Source organism: Felis catus, chromosome C1 (assembly GCF_018350175.1).
Source record: "Felis catus isolate Fca126 chromosome C1, F.catus_Fca126_mat1.0, whole genome shotgun sequence".
NCBI lineage: Eukaryota > Metazoa > Chordata > Mammalia > Carnivora > Felidae > Felis > Felis catus.
Window position 1 is genome coordinate 111,162,067 of NC_058375.1, and position 23,770 is coordinate 111,185,836.

The following is a 23,770-nucleotide window of genomic DNA, read 5'->3' on the forward strand; positions in this document are numbered from 1 at the left end:
GGCCTGTCTCCTGGTTCACCGTGACCCCTGGCCAGAGCTTGTCCTGGGATCTGGATTGCTGTGGGCCAGGAGCCAAAGGCAGCCCACTGCCCTGCCTCTGAGGGCTGAGTTGGTGGGGCCTGGGGCTCTCCTGACTGCTGGACCTCCTCCCCAGGAACAAGTTTGTGGAGTTCGACATGAAGCCCGTGTGTAAGAGATGCTACGAGAAGTTCCCACTGGAGCTGAAGAAGCGGCTGAAGAAGCTGTCGGAGCTGGCCGCCCGCAAGGCCCACCCCAAGTCTGTGGGCCTCAACTCTGCCTGAGGGGCTCCCGCCTGCCTTCTGCTTTTGTCTCCCCTTGCTGCTGGAGCCCCTGCTCCTGGTGCGCTCGATGCTCCCTTCCTGCGGCTGCCTCTACTCCTCATCTCTGCTCCCCCTCCCTCCTTCTCTCCTCCCCTCCCCCACGCCCTCCTTCCCAGGCCTCCTTTCTCTCCTCCTTCCTTCAATGCAGGCACGGGGCAGATGCAGGGCCCTTGAACCTGTGACAGGCCTGTGCCCACAAGCCTTAGCTCAAGGTCCTCCAGGGACATGAGGGAATGGGGGCTTGGGGTCACCTGTCCCCGGTCATGGACCCCACTGCTCCTGGCCCTGCTTGTCCTGACCTCTCCCATTCCTGCAGCACCCCTCCCACCCCCACTCCCCACCAGCTCACATTCTCCTGTGGGAGTTTGGGCAGCCTCCACCCCAGAGTGGTCCTACTATATGCACATGGCCCTGGGGAGGCCACAACAAGGCAGCTACCCTGGCCATGAGGACGGGGGCCCCTGGGGAACCAGCCTTTCACCCTTGGCCACGCACTCACTCAGCCAAGTAGGATCCCTGTGCTTAAACTAGGCCAGCAAATCCTGCCACTGCACCCCACAATCGTCAGGAGGGACAAGGACCCCCCCCCCCCCCACCATCACTCATGAGGCCTCCTTTCTGAAATCTGGCCTTGGCCAGTCTGTCCTGGGCCAGGGGCCCTGTGGTTCCCCCAAGCTCCTCTGTGGTCCCCACAGCCCCTTAGGCTCCTTGCTCCCCACTCCACCCACAAGGGTACATGCTGGCTGGCTCTCAGGATGCAGCTGACTGAGGGCCAGAAGGTAGTGGGATTGGGTGGGTGGCCCATTCTGACCTTCCAGGAAGGACACTTCCTCCGTGGCCACACAGGACCTGGTGCTTGCACAGTGAATGAAGGCTTATTTACATGACCATGTGACCCGTGTGGTTTATGGCGTGGGAATGAGGAGGTGGGGCAGCAGCCCCTGTGGACACACTGTCTGGGGCTGTTGAATGCTTAGAGACACAGACACTAGACAGGACAGGTGAAAGAGTTGTCCAGGTGGGACCCAGCCCTTGTTCCTAGGGCCAGGCTGCCATCGGGACTTGGAGACGAGACCATCCAGAAACCTACAGTCCACGAAGGCTGGCCAGGCGGGTAGGATGGTGGGGGGGCAGACTCCTACAGGGCCTGCCAGCATGGTGGGGATGAACCCAGGCCCCTAAGGCCCTGTGTCCAGCTCTGCTCCTGCCTGGGCACAGGCTGCCCTGAGCGTGAAGCCAGCAGCCAGAGAGTGGGCAGGCCTGGCCTGTGCCCACACCAGGAACCCCCTAGCAGCAGTTCTGTGACCCAGTGCCCTGCGGGTACTGCAGTGTGCAAAGGGGCCTTGCAGGAAGAGGAGGGAGGGAGGGAGGAGGAAAGGAGGGAGGAAGGAGGAAAGGAACGTGGAGGGGGGGAGGGGGGAGGGAGAAGGAGGGAGAAACCAATGAAGTCATTCCCTGAGAATGGAGCTGTCATCCGGGTGTCCCCAGAGAAGCCACAAAGCTTTTTGTTTTTTCTGGAAGAAACCCTTTGCTGGCCAGTGCCTCCGAGGCCTCCTGCCCACCTGGCCCCCCACCCTCTTCCCTCACTAACACACTGCATGCGCTCCAGGAGTTAGGAATTTTTATTGAACATTCTTGGGGGAGTCCTCTCAGCCATCCACCCATCAGCCTGGAGGTTGGCCCCACCCTAGGCTTCCCACTTTGGCCTCTATGATCAGCTGCTCAGCCAAGGGGGCCTACCTGGTGTGCCGAGGAGTGTGGGGTGTGTTTTGAGAAGGCAGCGCGAAAGGGTGCTTACAGAGGGCAGGCCCTGGGCCAGGAAGAGGGCTCTAGGGAAGTGCCGCCCGGAGCCCAGGTTGGGAAGGGCAAGTGAACAGGCAGGCCAGTCCCTGGCGCTAAGGGTCGGTGGGGGCCTGGGAGCCCCGCTGCTTCTTCATGGTGCTCAGGAACTGTTGCACGTACGAGGTCAGCAGGTCGTCCATCTTGTAGCCCTGGACAGGGGAGAGTGGGGCTGGAGGCTGCAAGTTGCGGGCCCGGGGTGGGGGGGGGGCTTGGATCAGGGCTGGGCGGTACCCAGCTGCTGCCTCAAGGACACATTGGATAGGGAGGCAAAGAGTCGAGTCCCCCTCCATCCTCAGAGTGGCCGGGGCTCACAGGGGCCCCACAGCGGGCCTGGCTATCACGACCCCTCCCAGCCTTTTCCTCGCTGCCCCTCCTTCCAGACTCTGCTGGCCTAGCCTGACCCTGCCCTCCCTGGGCACAGAAACCCGGATCCTCACAGTGAGCAACTTGCTGGTGGCAGTTGGGGCTCAGGGTTGGGGAAACCTAGTCCCCGCTGCCTCTGTGCCCCATGTGTCTGGGTTGGGGGAAGGGACCTGGGAGTCCTGGCCTCACCAGGGAGGTCTCACACAGTAGGCGGCTGCCCCGGGCCAGGCTCCCCAGTGCCATGTGGAAGTAGGTGCTGCCACTGCTCCAGCTGGAGATCTTGGTGAAGGGGTAGGTGGTGAGCAGTTCCTGTGGGAGAGTGGGCAGGGTGGGGTCCAGCGGGAACCCAGGGGGCTTAGAGGCCCTGAGTCAGAGCTGCTGCTCCTCATCTCCGGGGTCCTCCAGAACCCATGGGGCCGTGTGAAGGGGGAAAGAAGGGCAGGGGGTATCACCTGTGCAGGCGGCGGGGAGAGCGGGGACTGGGACCCCCAGGCAGCTTTCCCAGCCCTGCTGGGGCCCGGCTATTACCTTGGTCTTGGGGTGGATGAGCAGAACCCCGTGTCGGTTGATGGCGATGAGGATGATGTCCGGGTAGGAGGGCTCGGAGGTTTGCTGGGGAGGGGGGACGCAGTGGTCACAGCCCAGCCAGGGAGGCCAGGGGCCGCCTCCCTGAGACACACAGGTGCATCTACACGTGCACACATGGTCTGTCCAAACCAGGTGGCCAGGCCCACCCTTAAGCGTGTGTTTAGAGAGGAACACAGGCTGCTGGGGCCAGAGCTGGGTGAGGTTCCCTTGGGCAGGGACGGCTGGGAGTGAGGTGAGGCCTACCTTCACCTCGAAGAAGGCAGACCCGAACGTGGGCCACCGGCAGATCCACTTCAGGAAGGCCATTTTGGCCTCCTCTACTGTCTTGTTCTTGTTCTTGTCATAGGCCAGAAGGATGTTCTGGGGGTGGTGGGAAGGACCAGTGAGGGCCTGGGCTGGAGCCAGTGCCTGACCAAGCCCTCCACACAGGGTCCTGGAGGCCCCAGTCCAAAGTGGCACGTGTGTGCCCATGGCCAGCCTGGGGGTACTCAGAGCCAAGTGTCACCTCTACGCCCCGTGGGGGAGCCTGAATCCCCCAGGTGCTGTGGATAGCGTGCGGAGGGGGTGACACTTGCAGACCCAGCACACCCTCCATGACCAGAATGTGGTCATCCAGCCCTGGCAGGGCCTGGCACCCAATGACCCCCTCCCCAGCCCCATCAAGGACCTTTTTCCATTCCTCGGAAGACATCAGACGTGTGAGGTTCTCAGGCACAAGTTGCCTCAGGATCTTGGGGATACTAGCCAGCTGGGACCGGTCGTTGTCAAACTGGGCCTTGTAGATGAGGCCTGCCAGGTGGACAGCGTCCTCCTGAGAACACTTATGGAAGCCACGAAGGTACTTGGGCAGCTCCTGAGTGACAGACACGTTGGCCTTAGGCTGCCGCCCCCCTATTCTTTGTGCTCCGGTGGCAGAGGTATTAGCTCACCCGCAGGCAGGAGACAGCCCTCAACAAGCTAAGGCCCTTGAAGGGAGGGTTTCTCGTGGGGCATGACCACGGGGTTGGGGCAGGGCTTTTCCCCCACGGAGGTGGCGGCCTGCCCTGCCCTTAAGTGGTTGGAACACTCTGTCCCCTCCCATTCCCAGCAATCATGCTGAGGTGCTAGTACAGTCACTGTCCCCAAAGCCTGCTGTCCCTCTGCTCCTGCTGCAGAACCCTCAGTGGCTCAGCCCGCCCACCCCTTGGGGCCTCCAGAACCCCCACCCCCACCCCCGCCCCGGAGAGGGCGAGTGGCCCTGGAGCAAGGCAGCTGCGGGCCTGCTTCCTCCCTCCACTGTGTCTCAGGGTGGGTGTGGACGCAGTGAAGGTGGGCCCAGCCCACTGGGTACCTGGTGGTAATGAAGAATGGTGTCTGCGTTTACATCCTTTCCCGGGGTCACATTGAGCCACAGTTTCCGCATGAAGTACACCTGGTAGGGGAGTGTTGCGGGCGCCCCTGGGCAGGGCGGGCAGTGATCACCAAGTCTGTCCTGTGTCCCAGCACATTCCCGGACCTGTGCCCCCCACCCCTTCTCATGGCAGGGGCATCGCTGCCCACCTCCCTACACCACTGCCCATAGCACGTAAGCCGTGATACCCTCCCCCCTCATCACTGCTCTGTCTGCTCCTGCTGCCCCCCCTTGCTGGCGAGCCTCACCCCCTCTTCCTGACCCCCAACTCTTCCTCATCCTCAGGAATGGTGTGGAGGCCACCCTCTCCAGGGATTCTCCTGGACCTCTCTGTGGGGGTTGGGCCCCCACATAGCCTGCATCACCCTGCAGTGCAGCCATCTGTTCCAGGCCTGGCCCCACGCCCTGCCCTTGCCTAGCTGGCCCCAGGTCTGGCCATACCCGTGACCCAGGGGATCTAAGGGGGAATGAATGAATGAATGAATGACTTCGGGCAGGGGCCATGCAAGAGGTGCCAGGGGAACCTTCTGCCCCTGGCCCAGGGAGGCAGACTGTCCCCCTTCCCTGTGGCCTCCATCCCAGCCACACCCCTCCTTCCTCACCCCACCCCATCTTGCTCCCTTTACCTTCTTTCTGGGGCTTGTTCTTCCTCACCCAATCAGACACTTCCCGCAAGGAGTCAAAGAAGAAGTCTCCCTCCTTCTGGCTGATGACCTGGGGTGGGTGGGGAGGGAGGCAGAGGGAGGTGTGCAGGTGGAAGGACCTCCAGGGGAATGCCCGCCTGGGGGGCATTGGCGGCCTGGGCCCTGCCAGCCTATGGCCTGGGAGGCCAGGTGCTGCTCGAGCTGGGTCTCACTTGCTTAGAGAACTGTACCGGATTGTGCCGCTCCATAAGCCCACCTACCTTCATCCTGACAGCCTGTGTGCAGTGAGGGGCCCGGCCCAGTACATGGGGACAATGCCACAGACACCAGACATCTGCCCACCTTCGCCTCTAGCCCTGGCCCACCCAGACGACTGCACCTTGTCAGCGATCTTGATGAAGAGGCTGCAGCCTTCCCAGGAGGCCAGCTGCAGCCTAGTGGCAACACTCTGGCACAGGTCCCGCACCCGTGTGTAGGTGCCCACCTCCAGCATCTGGGCAGAGAAGCAGTGCGTGAATGTCTCAGGATGAGGCTCGACCAGGGATGACCCATCATAGCCTGGGGCTGTTTCTCCTTCCTAAGACTGGCTGGACGTGCCCCAGCCTGAGAAGGAGCAGCCTTCCCTTCTAGAAAACCAGCTGGATGCTTATGTCATTCAGTCAGAGTTCACTGTCTTGGGGACCCAGGAGTCTCAGCCTTTTGAACTTGTTTTGAGAGCCCTGTAGCCAGACTGTGGGAACTTTCCCTTGTGGGACCCGTAGTCTCTAAGACCATAAAGGCCACACCGCTGCTGGGAAAGCCTGCAAGGGCACATGGCCCTCGGCCCCTTGCCCCACACCTCATTGCTGCCACTTGGCTGGGGACCTCTCTACCACACCTGGCACCTGATGGTCCCCCCCCATCTTTTGCTGTCCCCAGCAGCCACATGAGTTCAGTCTGCACACATGCCTAATGGCAGCACCTGCTCCCTGATGCCCCAGGGCAGGGTCAGAAGCCCGTCGGGACCCCATGCCCTGAGACTTGGCTTTGCTGCCCTCCCTTAGGGCCTCCTCTCTGTGCACCTTGGCCAGGAGTGCCCCCGACACCTTTGGGACCTCCTTGACTTTCCACTGCACCAGCAGCTCCCCTCCCATCCTCAGGGGCGGCCCCTCCCCACGCTGGCCTAGAGCGCCCCCTATATGTCCAGAACTGCCCCCAGCACCAGCAGCACTCCTTCCGGGGAGGCCCCTCCCTGTGCTGGCCTTGAGCACCTGAGGGCTCGGGCACTCAGTTAATGTCTGTGGGGCACCAGCGAGGGCACAGCAGACAGTTTCTGGGGCAGATGCAGGGGCAGGAGGTTCACTGTAGCCCTGAAAACAGTGTCTGTCCACAAGGTGGGGAGGGGCTTTGCTGTGGGCTACAGGCCAGGAGCCTGGGAAGCCAGCACCTTGGGCGGGAGGCTCACCTCACTAGTGTCATTGGGGAAGCAGATCTTGTGGCAGATGCGGGTGATGTTCTGCTCCACAGCCTCTACCTCCACCAGGTGTGGGGGCTGTTTCCGGGGCCCTGTCCTAGAGCAGGACAGTGATTACTGAGCATGGCACCCTGCCACCCCCAGCCCGGCCCAGGCCGGGCCCTGGCCACCAGCCCCCAAGCTAAACTGTGTGCCAGACACACACAATAAAGAACTCCACCACTCCAGTGGAGGACAGGGTATTCAGGGGGGCTCAGCACCAGGCCCAGAGGAAGCAGCAGAGGCCAGCCTGGACTCACTTTCCAAGTGACCTGTAGCTCTGAGGAGTCTGGGAAGGCCTGGGACACACATGGGGGAGGGGACTTGGGCTGACCCAGAGCTTCCTGGGTGGAGAGCACCAGTGGCTAGGGCAAGTTGTGTTCTCATTCTCACACAGCATGGGTATCAGGTAGGGGTCAGGGACCCCCACAGGGCCTCTCTGAGGGCACCCACCTCCTCCTCCACAATCATGGCCAACAAACTCTCCCACAGCCACAGGAGGCCAAGCCAGACAGGGTGGGTGGTGTGGATGAGAACCAAGACAGAGCCCAGGAAGAATTGCCCAAACACAGGAGGGCTGGCCATATGGATTGGCAGGGACTGGCCTCGTAGCTGGGCTGGGCTGGGCTTTGGGGTGGCTTGGGGCATTGAGGTCATGCTCTGGCCTCCAGGCAGTTCCCTCTGTGCCCTGGGAAGGCAGCTATTAGGGTAGAGAGAGCTCATGGCCAAGACTGAGCTTGCCAGAAGCCCCCACTGACCACCGAGGCCTCTCGGGTCGCCCCTGAGCCTTGCTCTCCAGCCTTTGCCCAGGTTGCTGGAGGCCTGGTCCTGCGCTCTTAAATGGACATGAGCTACCAGAGAAGACACAGAGTCTGGCTCCACTGACAAGTGTCCACACTGGCCCATGAGCTCTGGAAGGGCTGGACAGGCCCCTCAGCATCGACAGGCGGACTCTCCCGAGGGAGTGAGCGCTGGTGGGCTCACCTCAGGATCCTCTGGATGCGGCGGCTGCAGTCAGGGGCCAGCGGCTTCCTCCTCCGAGTGTCTATGAACTTCTGAGCATGGGGCAGCAGTGCCTTGCCAGGAGGGAAGAGGCCAGTGCAGAGCCACAGCAGCTGCCAGCCACGCTCCTCGCTGTACCTGGAGGTGGCAGCGCCTGTCAGGCCAGGAAGGGCCCCCCAGAAGGCCCCAGCCCACCAGGTGTCTCAGGGAGAGGGACATGAGGCCCACCTGGGGCCGTGGGTGAGGAAGCCTGCCACCCGGCTGCCTCAGGCCTCAAAGGCTTTCACACACACAAGATGGGGAGGGGGTCTCCCTGCACCCATTTGTTTGGTGGAGGCAACGGAGGTGTAGGGAGCCCATGGTGTGTCCAGGTCGCAAGGAAGAAAGGGTGGGGCAGGTAGGGCCCATGGCAGGTCCATTTTCCTCCCAGCTTTGACCACCCCCAGGAAGTTAGCAGGAGAGAGGGGTGTCCCGACCTTCCCACTGCTGCTGTCAGTGCCTGGGCAGGCTGGGTAGTGCCCATGAGCTACTGCCTCCCGCTCTGACCCATGGGCAGCCTCTGGGGACTAGGGCAAAGACTGAGGGGGTCTGGGCATGGAGCCCAGGGCCCTCTGGCCCCAGCCCGTCCCCAGCAGACCTCCTGGTGTTGTGTGTCAGCTGCTTCAGGATCTGGCAGTAGACCTCATCCTGCAGGGCTGACTCCTGGAGGGCCAGCGAGAAGATCTGGTTGGTGAGATCCACGGGCGTCCAGGCCTGGCGAGAAGGGTAGTCCCCCATGTACCGGAGGATGGGTGTGGCTGTCAAGGAGGACGTGCCATCATGGCTGCCTGTTACCTCTGACCCTGGCCCTGGTCCCACTCTGACCCTCGACAGGCCCCGTGAGCTGCATGTTGCCTCTGCCTTGTGCTCAGTGGGACCTGTGCCCTTCCCAGGGTGGCTGTGGGGTTGGCCCAGAGCTGGGGCAGGCTGGCTGGGGAAGGATATCGATGAAGATCTGACAGGCAGGGTCCCGAAGCTCAGTGTTGGCATAGACGCGCTTGAGCAGAGGCTGCCGCAGTGGCTCAGACGAGTGGTCCCACAGGTGGCCCCGGGTCCGGGCCAGGGGGAGCATGGCCCTGCTGACTGTCTCCTTCTCTGGGTCCCTGTCAGGAATAGAGGTTGATGTGAGGGCCCTTCTCAAGCCCTGTCTGCCCAAGCTTCTCCCTCCTCTCCCCACCTGCGTACTGTGTGTGCACTACTGGGGGACAGACTCAGACTCATGCTCCCTGCCCTCCCAGGGTGGCTGTGGGAGGCTCACAGAGTCCCCTCTTTTCCCAGGGAGGCCAGGTGGACACTGCACCTGCTTCCACGGCCTCCCTGTAACCCCCAGGGAGCACAGAGGGGCTGAAGGGGCCTGGTGGAGGCCTGAGTGAGCACCTAAAAAACTCGTAGGAGAATTCCTCCAGGGTGTGTGGCTTCTCCTTGGACTGCTCTTCAGGTAGTGGCTCTGGGGGCCTCCCCTCCTGGGCTGCCAGCTTCCGCTTCTCTGGTGACATGGCCAGCAAGCTCTGTGGAGGCACAGGTCTGTGGGTTCCACTGCCCACGAGGCCCTTCCCACAGGCCTGGTTGCTCCAGTGCCATGGGAGGGGCTGACCACAGGGATGTACAGGCCTGGGCCTACCCCTCCTGTGTCACCTGCTGTGTGACCCACGACATTGACCCGTGACTCAATGTCTCCAGGCCTGTTCCTTTCCCTTGGGAGGGCTTCTCAGACCCACCCTGCTCCCCTTCCCCAGAGCACCTGTCAGGGGCACCTCTCACCCTGGCCCTGCCTGCCTGGTTCCTTGAGCGCTTCAGGCCACAGCACAAATGTCACTTCCTCAGGGATGCCTTTCTGGACAGGTGAGCCCCTACCCTATTATTCGCTCCTAGGACAGCCAGTGCTGCTTCTTGGAGTTACTTTGCATACTTGCTGTCAGCTAACAGTTTGCTAAAAGGCTCCTTGAGGGCAGAGTCGCTCTTGTGTTCAGTGCTGCAGTGCACGGGGCACACAGCTGGCACTCAGTGTGCGAATGCTGGGGCTGGTTTTGGGGGCTGGGGTGGGTGGTACCTGGCAGTAGGGAGACCTGGGCCCCCTTGGGTGGGTCAGGTTTAAGCCAGGCTGGTGGGGGTTGGGGGAATGGGTTTGTTCCCAGGATGCACTGTCATGGGAGCATCTATGAAGTGCCAAGCACCATGCCAGCTTCATGGGCACTGCAGAGGGATGACAGGGCTGGCAGAGCAGGCCTGATGCCCAGGTGACCCTCCTGGCTCTCTGCAAGGTGGGGTAAGGGCTAGCAACCAGGTCACCACAGGGTCCATGTGCCCACCACAGGGTCCACGTGCTGAGGATGGATGGGCGTGTGAGTTACCAGCAGCTGTGCCGAGGGCTTGGTGACCGTTGGGATGGCGTAGAGACAGGCCGTGGGCACCAGCCCCGTCTTGCCTGTCCTGTCGTTCTGGCCCAGGGTCCAGTTCTCAGAGGCCAACAGCCCCTGCTTCTTTGTCAGGATCAGCAGGTCCCCTTTCTTGAAGGGCAGGATGGTGGCATCCTCTGCAATCCCAGGTCACACATGGGGGCAGAAAAGCCACCACTTACCAAGGGCTATACAGAGGCCAGAGACCAGGTTGGCATTGTAGGGGTTGTCTCCTTTGGCAGAGAGGTGGGCCCAAAGCCACTGTGAGGCTGAGCAGTTGGCCAGATTCCCAGGCCCGGGCAGGCAGGGGCTAGGGAGCTCAGCTGCGGCCCTAGCCTCGGGGGACCAGCTCTGAGTGCCGTGATGCCCCCTGAGCCTGTGTCCTCCTCTGGGAGGACATAATAATCCCTCCCTCTTGGGCAGTTGTGGGGATAGAATGGGCAAAAGGGATAATGTTTCTGGGCACTTTTTCCTGCTGTAAGACCCGGATGCACAGCCCCTTCCTCTCCATCCGAGGGAACCTCTGTACTCCCTCCCAACTCCCAGGAGTGCTCTGCTCTTGCTGGAGTGCTGGCTTGCAGGAAAGGTGGGCCAACAACTAGACTGCCAGGGCTCGGTCCCCCACCCCTGAGCTATGATCCTGGACAAGTTGCTTCCCTTGTCCGAGCCTCTGGTTCGGTCTGTAAGTGGGATAACAGCGTGGCTGTGGGGTGTTGAAAGGTCAGACTAGTGGCTGGGCCGTTCTTTGCAGGGTGGAGGACGTGGACCCTTTCCTGAGCTTCCTACAGTGTCCAGTCCTCAACTAGCTTCCCCTCTGGGGGGGTTTGAGACCACCTCCTTAAGCCCCTCATTTTGTACAAGGGAGGGCTTTGCCCAAAGCTGTCCCTGACCGTGCTTTGTAGCCCTCTGTCTCTCTCTCTCTCTGCTCGGGTCCCTCCCGGAGCCCTGCTGTATGGCCGCTGAGACATGGGGATGAGCCAGCCACCTTCCCCCTGACCACAGCATTGGCCCTCTCACCACACCCTGCTCCCGCCTGGCTGGGCACCTGTGGCCTTCCTGTCCTGCAGGGCCATGGCGAACACGGACCTCTCCTTCAAGCCATCCAGGAACAGGGCCACCAGCTCAGCGATGGCCACACTGCTGGGGGACATGAATTCGTACTCCTCTTGGTGCAGTGTGGACAGTAACAGCCTCTGCCCACCCTGGGCCTCCCTGAGGGGACAAAGGGTACGACATGACTTCTGGCCTCTTCCACCCTTCCCATTCCAGCCCCCAGCTGCCTCAGAGGCCCCCCTTGCCTCGTTACAGACGACTTGGCCAGAACCAAGGTCTGAGCCGAGGGACCACTGCATGCAGTGGGCAAATGACACCCAGAGCTCAGGGTCCTTTAGGCTTCAAAGGCAGCGAGCTTCTGGGCTCGGCTCTGAGTGGGCAGTGAGGTGGTTGGTGCAAAGGGCCACCACAGGGACATGGCAAAGAACATTGGAGTTGAAATGGGGCACCAGTCTTGGTGAGCTTGGGCCAGCTACTCAGCCTCCCATGTCTTACTTTATTCATCTGCAGAGTGGGTGATGTCGTGGGGACGGGCACCCCGCACGGTCAGCCTGAGTAAGTGGTGGCCACTGTGTGCCCCGCACACGGGTAACAATAATGATGGTCACGGCACACTGGGGTATGCTTTAACCAAGGGGCCCTGGCGGGGCACAGGCAGGCCTTCCCAAAGGGCTGGGGGTATTCTCAGAAGATGAGAGCCATGCAGAGCCGTGGGGGTGGGGGGGTTCGAGGCCCAGCCTGGCCTGCACGGCCACCCTGCCACACACCCAGCCCCTGGCCTTCACTTCCTCTCTCGGATGGGCCGCACCTTCTGTGTGACCAGTTCTCGCCCATGAGAAGGGACAGCCTGTAAGTGAATGCACACCCAAAAGGCTACAAGCTTCTGTGCCCCCTTCCAGGTGGATCTGGGTTTCAAGAGAAGCCTGAGAGAACAATGCCTCACTCGCAGATGCAGTACTTAGCGGGCAGTACTGGCCCAGCAGCAGGACAGGGTGGGGTCCCGAGTCCAGTGGCCACCACGCTGCACATGTCCATCGTCACCCCTGTGCTCTAGCCGGGCACCCAGGGACATGTGCCTCCCTCTCTCCCTGTCTCTCCCGGAGCCCCCAAGGACCAATTAAGGTTGTGAGGAAAGAGATTTGGGGCATCTTCCCTTGGGACACCCACCTGTTGGTGATCAGACTCATGACCTCTGGGAAAGAGAGTTCTAGGAGCATCTTCTCCTTCTTGTCCATGAAGTACATCCCCTTCCAGTTGACAGCCAAGATCAGCTGAGTCTTGGGCAGTCGGGGGCCTGGCCGGGGAGGACAGGGTCGTGAAGCTTAGGCTTGCCCCAGGGGGTGGGGGGGCTCTGCCTGCACCCCCTTCCCCTCCATCAGGCCCCCTTACCAGACAGTGTGGTGAGCTCAAAGAGCCTGGAGAAGAGCAGCGGCCACTGCAGGCGGGCGGCCTCCACCACCTGCTCCTGCACGGCCAGCGGCTTTGCCTGCTTCTGGGTGTACTGCGCCTGCAGGGGCAGACACAATGGGTCACCTCCGTCACTTATCTCTTACGCAACCCCGGCTTCCCCTTATTGAATCAGGGGCCTGGTGTCATGGTGCTCATTTGCTGGATTGTTCTGTGAAGCCTCTATCTAAGAAAGGCCAGTGCCGGTGAAGGCTGCTGGGGAGGCGGGCACAGCCCTACTTCACCCGCCCTGGCAGAGGACCTTTCAAGGGTGTTTTTTAAAAAAAAAATTTTTGGGGCTCCTGGGTGGCGCAGTTGGTTAAGCGTCCGACTTCAGCCAGGTCACGATCTCGCGGTCCGTGAGTTCGAGCCCCGCGTCAGGCTCTGGGCTGATGGCTCGGAGCCTGGAGCCTGTTTCCGATTCTGTGTCTCCCTCTCTCTCTGCCCCTCCCCCGTTCATGCTCTGTCTCTCTCTGTCCCAAAAATAAATTAAAAAAAATAAAAAAAAATAAAAAAAAATTTTTTTAACGTTTATTATTGAGAGACAGAGAGACACAGAGCATGAGCAGGGCAGGGGTAGAAAGAGGGGGAGACACAGAATCTGAAGTAGGCTCCAGGCTCTGAGCTGTCAGCATAGAGCCCGATGTGGGGCTTGAACTCACAAACTGCAAGATCATGACCTGACCCAAAGTCGGTTGCTTAACCCACTGAGCCACCCAGGTGCCCCATTTCACAGGTGGTTTTGAGAATGGAAAAAGGCTTGCCCCTCTTGGGCGTCAGGGCGCCAGAGGGCCATAGGTCAGGCATGGAAGGCTGAGGTGGGCCTGCTCCCGCCAACATGTGCCTGATGGGCCTGTGTCTCACTTCGTGCGGGAGGCCTGTCTTGGCATGTGTCTCCGTGCCCTTGGGACCTCTCCCTGTCTGTCTTCTCTAGAGCTCTGCTGCCTATCTGGGAGCCACCTCTCAGAGATCGTGTCAACTTGCCCCCAGTCCACGTTCCTCCCTCCCTCTTTCTCAACTTCTTCTCCACCCTTTCCCTCTCCTCTTCCTGTCTCCACTGCTCTGTGTCGGTAGCTGGCTACAGTGTCCAGCTGAACTTTCTTTTTACTATTGGTCGAATAAAATGTTATTTCTCTTGTTGCTAGTTTAAAAAAGTGGTTGGGTACCATTCATACCCTGGATTGTGGAATGTAAATCCAAGCCTCATATCTGAAGGGTGTTCTGGCAACATGCCACAGTATCAAGCACCTTAGAATGTTCATACCCTCTGAGATCCCCTGCCGAGAACTTATCCTGGCGAATAACCATCAAGTATATAAAAGTTTATATACCATCAAGTATATAAAACTACAAAGTGGTTCATTATTAAAAATGAAAAGTGGTTGGAGGGGGGAAGCCTGGGTGACTCAGTAGATTAAGCATCCAACTCTTGATTTCCACTCAGGTCATGATCTCATAGTTCATGGGATTGAGCCCTGCGTCAGACCATGCTGACAGCACAGGGTCTGCTTCAGATTCTCTCTCTCTCTCTCTCTCTCTCTCTCTCCCCTCCCCCACTCGCATGTGCATGTGCATGTGCTCTCTCTCTCTCTCTCTCTCTCAAAATAAATAAACTTAAAAAAAGTGACTTCTGTAAAAAAAAAATAATAATGAAAAATGGGGAATGACCTTAACATTCATCAACAGGAATCAGTAAATTATAATGCATTACTTTAGTACTATGCAGCCATTAAAAATGAACATGAAGGAAAAGAGAAAAAAAGGGAAAAGAGTATGAAGATTAGTATTTTGAGACATGGAAATATGGCCCCTTGCTATGTGGCTAAGTGAAGAAGCAGTTGCCATATAAGCCTATGTTTATTCTTTTAAAGGTGTATTACTTCTCTCTAATCATATTCATTTCTCAGTGGTGTACCCATGAATATAGTCTGGAAGAATCTATCCCACAATGCTAAGAGTGATGATCTCATTGATAAATTATTGGTGATTTCACTTTTCTGTTTGTACATGTCTGTATTTTTTAATGCATTTGGTAACGTACATGTTTTAAGTGGTGTAACGAAAAAAGTCAGTATGTTCACTTTGGAAAAAAGTGGTTGGGTAACATTTCCTAATTCTTTATCCTCACCCCAACTCTCCCTTCCTAAACTACAAAGCCACTTCTTACTCATGTTCATTTGGGTTCGTGTAAGCCTCTGGTCCTTCCCTCATATGAGCACTAAAAGCCCATGACCTCTCTCCTGCAAACACATTCACTCAAGCTGGGAAACACCAAAAACTACGAAGTGGGCTTTGCTTCCCCAAATTCCTATCACAAAGAACTGTTTCCAAAAGATGCTAAACCTTTAGGTTCTGTGGTCAAATATGTCTGGGAAATGTCGGTAAAACTATCAGGCTTCTCTAAGGCAGGACTTGTCAGAGCCTTTCATAAATAGCTATGCACCGTGAATCCCTAAAGAGCAGGACAGGGCAAGCTGCACTTCCCAAACCACAAGTGCACAGGACTCTTGTCCATGGGCCCACTTGGGGGACCCACCCCCCTTTCCTGCCGAGATTATGTGGCTTGGCCATGCTCACCACCCTTCTCTGAACTTGAAGGGCCCCTGCTACCTGAACCCACCTGGGGCTCATGTCCCTGCCGCTGGGCTGTCAGCCCCTAAGAAGCAGGCATTGTGCTGCCTTCTTCCCTGTTCCCTGTCCTGCCCTTTCTTGGTCTATAGTGCCACAGGGATAATTGAGGTGGACGCAGAAATTAACCAAAGGGCAGTTCCCCCCCCCCCCCCTTCCATGCATAGCTCTCCTGCAGCGGCAGCGACAGCGACAGCGAGTGGTGTCCTCAGGCCACGCTGCCCAGCCTGGCACCCTGGAAGGAAGGAGGCTTTGATGGGGGGCAGGTTTGGGGAGGGCTGTCCCTGTTGGTGCTGGAGAGAGGGGACAGCAGGAGGACTGTGAATCAGATGGTGTGTCTTTGCTGTCCCCTCGTGGGGTGATGTTCAGGGAGCCGCGGAAACCCGCACCGGTGTGGGTGATCCTGTGTGTTGTGGGGGAGTTGGAGGCGTGAGACCCCAGGAGGAGCCCCGTCCACATGGAGCAGGCCGAAGGGCGGGGGTAGAAGACGCAGCCCTCCCCGCCGTGCAGGGCCTGCACCCAGGGCGCGGGCGCAGCATGCGCTTGGCAGCTGCGGACGCCCACCTGTGCCAGAGGTGGAGGCTGCAGTGGACAGGAGCGTGGGCGGGAGCTTCCCCGACGCCCCTGAGGCGCCATCTGGAAGGGGGCAGGGCCAGTGGGGTGGGTCTGTGATTGGGAGCCGGACTCGAGAGGATGACTCCGCCCTCGAGAGACGCAGCCAGCTCACTGGGAGTCAAGGTCTCCCGCTGTCCTGCGGGGGGCCTCCAACCCTTTACACGCCGCACCCCCCTTGGCTCCGAAGGAGGCCGCACGCCGTGTGCCCAGGCTCCGCCGAGGCTGACCTTGGCGTGGGCGGCGGTGACCAGGCTGGCCCACTTCTCCGGTGGCTTGGTCTTGTACAGCCTGGAGGGGACGCAGCTGGGCAGCAGCTCCTGGACGGCCTCGCTCCGTAGGGAGGCGCCGAGCCGCACGTAGCAGTGCCGGGCCAGCAGCTGCAGCAGCTCTTCCTCCTGCATGGGCCCGGAGAAAACGTGGCTGCAAGTGGGGAGGCATGGCCTCCTGCAGGATGCCCCCGCCGTGCCCCAGCTCTCGCTGCAAACATCCGGGTGAGAACCAGGAATGTGAGCGCCCCATCCTGTTACCTGTGTTGGGCGGGACCTATCCCTTCCCCAACACACTGGAACCCCGGTGTGCCAACTGGGCACCAGTAGGCCGCTGTCCTGCTGGCAGCTGTAACTTCCCAGCAGCCTTGGCCTGAGCCCTGCAGGCCCTCTGCCTGAGAACAAGGGGTGACCCTCCCTCTCCCATGCCACTCTCCCAACCCTCAGGTAGACAGTGAGTGTGGGGGGAGGGAGCCCTGAGGCTTGGGGAGGGGGGACCCTAACATTGGGACCCTAACATGGGGAGCCCTAACATTGTTGTCTGAGTAGGGTAAATGTGGGCAAGGCCTCTACCCTGTCTTAGCCAGTGCTCACTTGTCACCAGTGGCTTCCCTGGGGTGTCTGCAAGGATTCATTTGGGCAGGATCCCATATAAGGCACCAGCATGGCCCAGCACTGGGCAGGGTCCCCTCTCCCCAGGGCTCTACGGGAACCGGGCAGCCCTGTTCTCTCCGGGAGACCAAACCTTGCAGAGCCACCCAACTGCCAGGATCTCTGGGGCCTTTCTGTCCTGTCCCTGCCTCTTCTTGCCCACTGCTCCATTGCAGGCAGGCCTCCAGGGTTGCTGCAGGCCTCAGAGCAGGGTCCTCCTGACTCAGGCACAGGAAGGTCACACGACTCCCCTCCCTGGGTTCCTGCAACCATACAAAGAGCCCTCGCTCCTCTCTGCACTTTCCAGAGGGCCTGAGCCTCAGAGGTGACATAATATTCCAAGGTCCCACTGTCAGGATGAGGCAGAGGTGGGCCTCGATCTTGAGCACTAGGGCAGTAAGGCCGCCTTCCTGCTGCCCCACAAATAGCCACCATGGTGAAGCCAGGCGGGCCTGAGGCCAATGGGAGGCCTCCCCTACCTGCTGCTGGGGCAAAGGAGCTCAGAGGCCTGAGCAAACCTGTGGTCCAAGGGAGGAGGAAATGGGGGCCGGGCTGGGAGGGGACAGCTGCACACCCCACAGAGGGGCCCGGGGACTTGCACTCCAAGAGCCTGTTCCTGGCGTCTGCCTCCTGCTTCTCCATATGCCCACATACTCTTCCACAGGGTCCTCCCTGCAGGCCACAGCCCAGGCCTGCCCTGGAATATGGTGCTTCTCTAGGCTGTCTGATGGTTCCGTCACAGGGCCCTGGTACCTTTGGTGTCCCCTCACCTTCTCGAAGCTGTACTCGCCAGACCAAACCCCATGCAGGATTTGGCGGTAAATGAGCTGGGTACTGATGGAGTCCTCCTGGGAGTTGTGCCAGGGGGTGAAGAACTCCTTCCGGAAGTAGATGCGCCAGGGTGACTGGCGCTCGTTCTCGCCCCTCTCCCGGGCCAGCTGCTCACACTGGGCCACCGCATCCATCACGTGGTCGCGCCCGCTGCCCAGGGACCAGAACTGAGGCCAGAATTAGGGGTAGTGGGGGTTAGCAACTGCTGTGTGCCAGGCCTCGTGGGGACACCCTCAGGACATGTGGGTGGAAGGGTGTGCTCAGCTGGTCCTCTGAGAGCCTGGGGGGTTTTTCCACATGGGGGCATGGCCTGCCTGTCACTCTGAAACACGCCTCCCTACCGGCCCCCTCCCAAAGCAGGCAGGGATTGATGCCCAAGGCTGGCGTGCTAGGGCTGGTTGGTTGGATTGGTTGGTCGGCCTGAGTGTGTCTGAGTCAGAGGCTGTGGGCATGGGTGTGAGAGACTCTGGCCGGGAGATGATATGAGGTTCAGGTAGGACTGTGTTGGTGTGACCCTCCAATTCTCAGGCACAGGAGTCTGGCTCTCTGGTACAAGGGGGGCTGGAGTAGGATGTGTGAGTGCCTGGTCTATGTGTGGGCTGCTCAGGTGTGGCAGGGGACCTACAAAATGTGTGTGTGTGTGTGTGTGTGTGTGTGTGTGTGTTTGGCATCTGGTAGGGGCAGGAGTGGCCAGGGTGACATGGTGTGAGGGCTTGAGCTGGCCTGGGTGTATGAGGGAGGTGGGGGATGGTCGGGACAGCTGGCAGTACCTTGTTGTACACGGCAACCTGGAGAGAAAAGCCCACGTGGTCACTGAGGCCCTGCCTGTGGGCAATGTGCAGGCAGACTTCCCGAGACGTCGAGGCAGAGTCGACCATGACAATCAGGCTCTCCCCAGTCACCAAGATGACGTGGATTGGGATGTGCTTCTTGGACTTGACCGCCTGGGGACAGATGAAGACTCAGGCCCTCGGTCCTGGAGACCAACTCACCATCCCTCCTGTCCCCAAGCCCCTGTTGGCCCATCCCTGTGGGCTCCTGAGCACCAGGCCTGCTGCAGCCCCAGCCAGCTCGGCACAGAGTTAAAGTTCTGGCCAGCAGATGCTCGCTGCCGAACTGATGGACCTGGCCAGGGCAAGGGCAATGTTGTCCGGTGTGTCCACTAGTTTGTGTGCTTCTCCAAGTCTGCCTCAGTGGTCTATGGAGTGCAGCCTGCAGGCAGAAGGTCCCATTTTAACATGAGAACCCTGAGCTTTGGTGAGGTTAAGTGGCTCAGAATCACAGAAGGTCAGAAAAGCTCTTGGAAATCTCAAAGTCCTGAACTCTGAGACATTTTGGGTCCGTGGAAGCCACTGTTCCTCTCTGTGCACAACAGGGTATAACCACATCCACACAGCTGCTCCAAGTTCATGTACAACTCCAGGGCCCAGGCACCGAGCAGGTAGATGAGGGAGAAGAGGTGGGCCCTGGACTTGTGTCGCAGGGTGGGGCAGGAGGTGACCCCTGGTATAGGGTACCACAGGGCCCAGGGAGTGAGTGCCTTCCAGGACCCATGGGCCCCCTTAACCCTGCCTGTGTCTCCATGACTCTTCCCAAGGACACTGCAAAAACTCACAGATGACACAAATAGCAATGCCACCAAGGATGCCCACCTTGGAATGATCACTGTCTTCTTAATAAAATGCAAATGCCCTTGGGAGGGGCAATATTTTGCCCAATTAGCAGTCATTCACACCATAAGGCTAAAAGTTACTTTTTCCTTGAGCTAGTAGGTACCTAAAGATGTGGGGAGGGCACTTTTGAAGCCTGGGCCATGCCTGGGGAGGCCGAGCCCAGGCGTGATGCATAGGGACCACAGGCACAGAAGGTACCATGAGAGATGGAGAGGCCCAGAGGACACACTTCCTGCTGGCAGGTGCTGGAGGAACCACGGGGGCTGGCACCACCCCCACAGATGGTCTCCCACCCCTGCTGCCCCCTACCTGTAGCTCCAGCCAGGCGGGGGGCTCTGTGCGCACCCCGTTGGCATAGGTGCGTCTCAGGCGCTCTGCACAGAAGGGCCCGTAGCCAGCCGGCCCTTTACCAATGAAGTTCAGCAGATACTGGTGGGCGAGGAAGGGAAGGAGAGGAAGACACTTAGGACAGAGGCCAGTTCCACCTCCTACCCACACAGGTTCCAAAAATCATAACCCCAATTGGAGCTAAGTGAGGTGACGAACGTGTTCACTGCCCTTATTGTGGTAATAATTTTGCAACATATTCCTACATAAAATCACTATATTGTATGCCTTAAATTTAAACAAGGTTATATGTCAATTATACCTCAATAAATCAGGAAAAAAAAATAATAATATTCAGTGTTGGCAAAGGTCTGTTTGGGTACTCTCACACACCATGAGAGGGAATGTAAACTGGTACATTTCTGAGGACCGGTTTGTCAATGTTTTAAATAGTGCATGGTATAAAAATGCACATCCTTTTTGACCCAGTAATTCAAACCGATCTTTATATCTATGTTTTAACTGGTGCGTATGGTGATGAGAAATTGGAAGATGGGCCCTAAATGTCCATCAGCATGTTAAATACTCTCTGGGATGGCTCTAGATACATGGCATTAAAGTTGGCATCTGGGAAAAGTTCACACCCTGAGAAGACTCTTACGGAGATAAGTGAAAAATGCAGGAGGGTCGTTACTTAAAACACGTTTGATAAAACGCGTTGGAAATCGTTTTGTCTCACAAAAAGACTGGAGGAGTCTGCTGGTGTCAGGAGCGGCCCAGTGCACACGCCTCCTCCTGTCCCTGACGGGATGCCTGTGTGATCCTGTGTGATCACAAGTACGACGCTGTATGTTACAGTGCCCAGAATCGACGGAAGTTACCTCTGGATGCGGAGAGGACTTTTCTTTTTAGACTTTCTGCATTTCCTGCATATTACTTTTATAATCAGAACCAAAAAGGATATTAAATAGCGAGGTCTGGGGCTTCTGACACCTGGGAGCACCTGTCAACCCCCAGCTCCACGTTTAGTTCTAAGGACTAGAGGGAGAACGCTGCAGCCAGTCCCCAGCTGGCGCCCACTCCCGGAACACCTTCGTCTTTTCAATGCACGTTTCTTCTACCACCTCACTGTCTCAGAAGAGCCGTCCCGGTTCCTGAGCCCAGTGGAGTGGCCTGCAGACCCTGAAGGAGGGCTGGAAGGAACCAGGTCGAGGGTCCTCTTTTACAGACGGGGAAACTGAGGCCTAGAAGGCACTGCTGCCCACGCTGGCCTGCAGGAGCAAGAGAATCGGCCAGGGGCTGGGATTTCTGGATGTGCTTCAGAGCCCAGAGCCAACCTATGCTCCCGCTACAACCTGCCCCCCTCCAGCCCCTGCCCTGCATCCTCCCCACCTTCATGAACCTCTCGGAGGGTGGGAAGCAGCCGAGGCAAAGGCTGAGCAGGATCCAGCCCCGGGCCAGGCTGCTCATTTTGAAGTTCTCCGACAGCTGCTTGCAGATCTGGCAGTAAATCTCATCCCTGAAAGACACACACCACTGGCTCTGGGTGGGGAGAGGAGACACAGCTGCCTGGGCACAAGTCCTTCTGTGCCCCCCGGTGGGGTCTTGTCCCCACGGTGACCTGCAGTCCCCTCACCTCCAACTGCATTTGCTGGGCTCCCCTGCCACACCCCTGGCCCACCCTGGGCCCTGCCATCTCCTGGGACTGTGCTACCTCCAATGTCTTTCCAAGACTCCAGGCACTCCCACTGGCCCACTCCCACTGGACCTCACCTCCTACCTCATACTTCGGGCCTTTGCCCCCTCCCTCACCTAGTCTTGCTCAGAAGACCGTGGTCCTCCAGCTGGGGGTGGGGTGCAGGTGCAGGGAGTGCCCAGGGCTCTCTGGTCACAGCCCTGCCCTCAGGGGCCCAGCCTAACCAGATCTGTTCTTTCCTCAACCTCAAAGTCATCTCCAACCTTCTCCCTCACCTTGAGGCCCCCTCCTCCCCCACTCCCAATGCAGCCAACCTCCCACTACAGAGAGGAGCGGGACTTCTAGGGAGAATCCCTCAATTCCTCCCCTGCTGACCAGTTCTCATTACTACAAGCTCATGAGCCTCTCCTCTGCCTTCTCTGGGGAAGGGGTGCTCTTGGGTCCTTCCTGCTGACTCAAGCCTCTATCATCTTTTTTAAAAAAATGTTTATTTATTTTTGAGAGAGAGAGAGAGAGAGCTCACAGGTGTGCATGCAGGGGAGGGGCAGAGAGAGAGGGAGACAGAGGATCTGAAGCAGGCTCCACACTGTCAGAGCAGAGCCCCATGCGGGGCTTGAACTCACAAACCACGAACTCAGGACCTGAGATGAAGTCTGATGTTTAACAGACAAGTCACCCAGGCGCCCAGTTCTTCTCTTTCTTAAAACTTTTCCCTACTTCTCTTAGAACTGAATTCAAACTCCATGCTTCAGCTGTTACAAACCGCTTGGAGTTCCAGCCCCTCAGGCTGTTTCAGGACTCTGTAATCCTGGCCACCATCTCCCTGGCCACTGTCTCCTTGTCTCTTCCCGCCCTGCCCCCCCCCCCCCATCTCCGCCTCCTCCTTTCCACTCCACCTGGCCCTGGAGGGCATTATGACCAGTCACTGGACCCCTATGTTAGCACAAGCAGTTATTGTGGGTCTCTGGCTTCTCCCACGCTCCCCAACCAAAGGGTAAGCTCCCAAAGGACGGTGACATATTGCCCTCACCTCTGCATCCCCAGCCCCCATGCCAAAGCTTGGCCCTGAGCAGGTACTTAATAAACATTTATTGCCATTTGCCACAATGTGGATGGAGCTAGAGAGTATTATGCTAAGTGAAATAAGTCAGTCAAAGACAAATACCATATGACTTCCTTCATATGCGGAATTTAAGAAACAAACCAAGTATACCCGGAGGGGGTAAAAAAAAAAAAAGAGAGAGAGAGAGAGGGGCAAACCAGAAAACAGACTCTTAACTACAGAGCACAACCTGAGGGTTGCTGGAGGGGAGGTGGGGGTAGGGGATGGGTAACTAGCATGGGGACTAAGGAGGGCACTTGTGATGAGCACTGGGTGTTGTATGTAAGTGATGAATCACTGAACTCTACACCTGAAATTAATATTACACTGTAACTTCAGTTAACTAACTGGAATTTAAATAAAAACGTAAAAAACAAACATTTATTGAATGCATGGCTGGATGTGGAGTGGGCATTTGCTTTGTCTTGGAATCTGACTAAGACCCCAGAGCCAAGGACAAATAGATGATAATACTCAACATGCTAGAGAGATATATTTTTGTAGAATTTATCAAAGATGGCAGAACTGTCCAGTTACCATGCCATCTGCTGCATAAAAGAAAAATTTGACAGGTGATTCCTGGAAGGCACTTCCTAGGAGTTGAGACATCTCTGGCCCATCTCCACTCCCTCCAAGTGACAGGGAGCTGGGGGGACCCCAGGAGAACTATTAATAAGATTGGGGCTCTCCACCAGAGATGAGATCCTTCTCACTCTCTGAGGTAGGCTGAGCCCCAGAAGCCCATTGGCCTACCCCAGCATACTGGAATGGGCCCAATGACAGAGTTCTTGAGAGTGCTTGACTTGTATGCCTCAGAGACACAAGTTAGGGACCTCCATGAATGAGAGACTAGGATCTGCTTCCTCCTAGAGAATTCTAAGCCACCCATGATGGAGAGAGAACAGTTAGGAGCTAAGAGCTGCGCTTGGTGGGTAGAGCATGGATGGCCTTCCTGTTGACTAAGAGGATGCCGTGGAAGAAGTTGGGAATCAAGCATCTTGATGGGATCCCACACAAGCAGGCAGCCCATCATTTCAGAAGATCCCAGGGCTAATAGGCTGTGGTATGTTCAATTAGGGGCTAGATTTGAGAAGGAGTCTCAATGGATCACAGAGAGCATCAGCCCCAGCTGGAGAACAGCACTGTGTGCAAGTGCTAATAGGGGTATCTGAAGAACCCACAGTGCATCTCATTTGGACACAGCTTATACATGTCTACTATCTTGGAAGGTGTGGTGGCCAGTGAGGATTAACCGTGGGAGTACTACCAATGGAACTAAGTTAGAAGAGTTGCCAGGTTGGTGTCACGAAGGCAGCTCAAACTTGGGTAGAAACCGTGCAGCTTTACTGGCTTAAACAACCAGAGGATAGAGTCTGGGGTGTCCA

General features: G+C 58.1%; 2 protein-coding genes across 6 annotated transcripts in view; one reads left to right on the plus strand and one right to left on the minus strand.

Moving 5' to 3' along the window:
• LIMS2 (LIM zinc finger domain containing 2) overlaps window positions 1–1,228 on the plus strand; it is a 43,109-nt gene extending 41,881 nt beyond the window's left edge. For all 5 annotated transcript variants that reach the window (XM_045033567.1, XM_023259204.2, XM_023259206.2 and 2 more), the window contains one exon: window positions 155–1,228. In XM_045033567.1, coding sequence (XP_044889502.1) covers window positions 155–302 — 148 coding nt within the window. In that variant the 3' untranslated portion in view covers window positions 303–1,228. The remainder of the gene's footprint in view (window positions 1–154) is intronic.
• A 717-nt stretch (window positions 1,229–1,945) lies between these two features.
• The window catches only part of MYO7B (myosin VIIB), an 85,484-nt gene continuing 63,659 nt past the window's right edge, over window positions 1,946–23,770 (minus strand). The window contains exons 26-47 of the mRNA XM_019837914.3: window positions 20,980–21,106; window positions 19,570–19,689; window positions 18,358–18,531; window positions 17,527–17,754; window positions 16,067–16,234; window positions 12,540–12,657; window positions 12,318–12,444; window positions 11,143–11,309; window positions 10,053–10,234; window positions 9,079–9,209; window positions 8,647–8,804; window positions 8,300–8,453; window positions 7,645–7,800; window positions 6,613–6,718; window positions 5,548–5,661; window positions 5,151–5,238; window positions 4,465–4,571; window positions 3,802–3,987; window positions 3,378–3,494; window positions 3,075–3,158; window positions 2,736–2,855; window positions 1,946–2,332 (exon numbers count right to left, since the gene is read on the minus strand). Coding sequence (XP_019693473.3) covers window positions 2,237–2,332; window positions 2,736–2,855; window positions 3,075–3,158; window positions 3,378–3,494; window positions 3,802–3,987; window positions 4,465–4,571; window positions 5,151–5,238; window positions 5,548–5,661; window positions 6,613–6,718; window positions 7,645–7,800; window positions 8,300–8,453; window positions 8,647–8,804; window positions 9,079–9,209; window positions 10,053–10,234; window positions 11,143–11,309; window positions 12,318–12,444; window positions 12,540–12,657; window positions 16,067–16,234; window positions 17,527–17,754; window positions 18,358–18,531; window positions 19,570–19,689; window positions 20,980–21,106 — 3,028 coding nt within the window. The 3' untranslated portion in view covers window positions 1,946–2,236. The remainder of the gene's footprint in view (window positions 2,333–2,735; window positions 2,856–3,074; window positions 3,159–3,377; window positions 3,495–3,801; window positions 3,988–4,464; window positions 4,572–5,150; window positions 5,239–5,547; window positions 5,662–6,612; window positions 6,719–7,644; window positions 7,801–8,299; window positions 8,454–8,646; window positions 8,805–9,078; window positions 9,210–10,052; window positions 10,235–11,142; window positions 11,310–12,317; window positions 12,445–12,539; window positions 12,658–16,066; window positions 16,235–17,526; window positions 17,755–18,357; window positions 18,532–19,569; window positions 19,690–20,979; window positions 21,107–23,770) is intronic.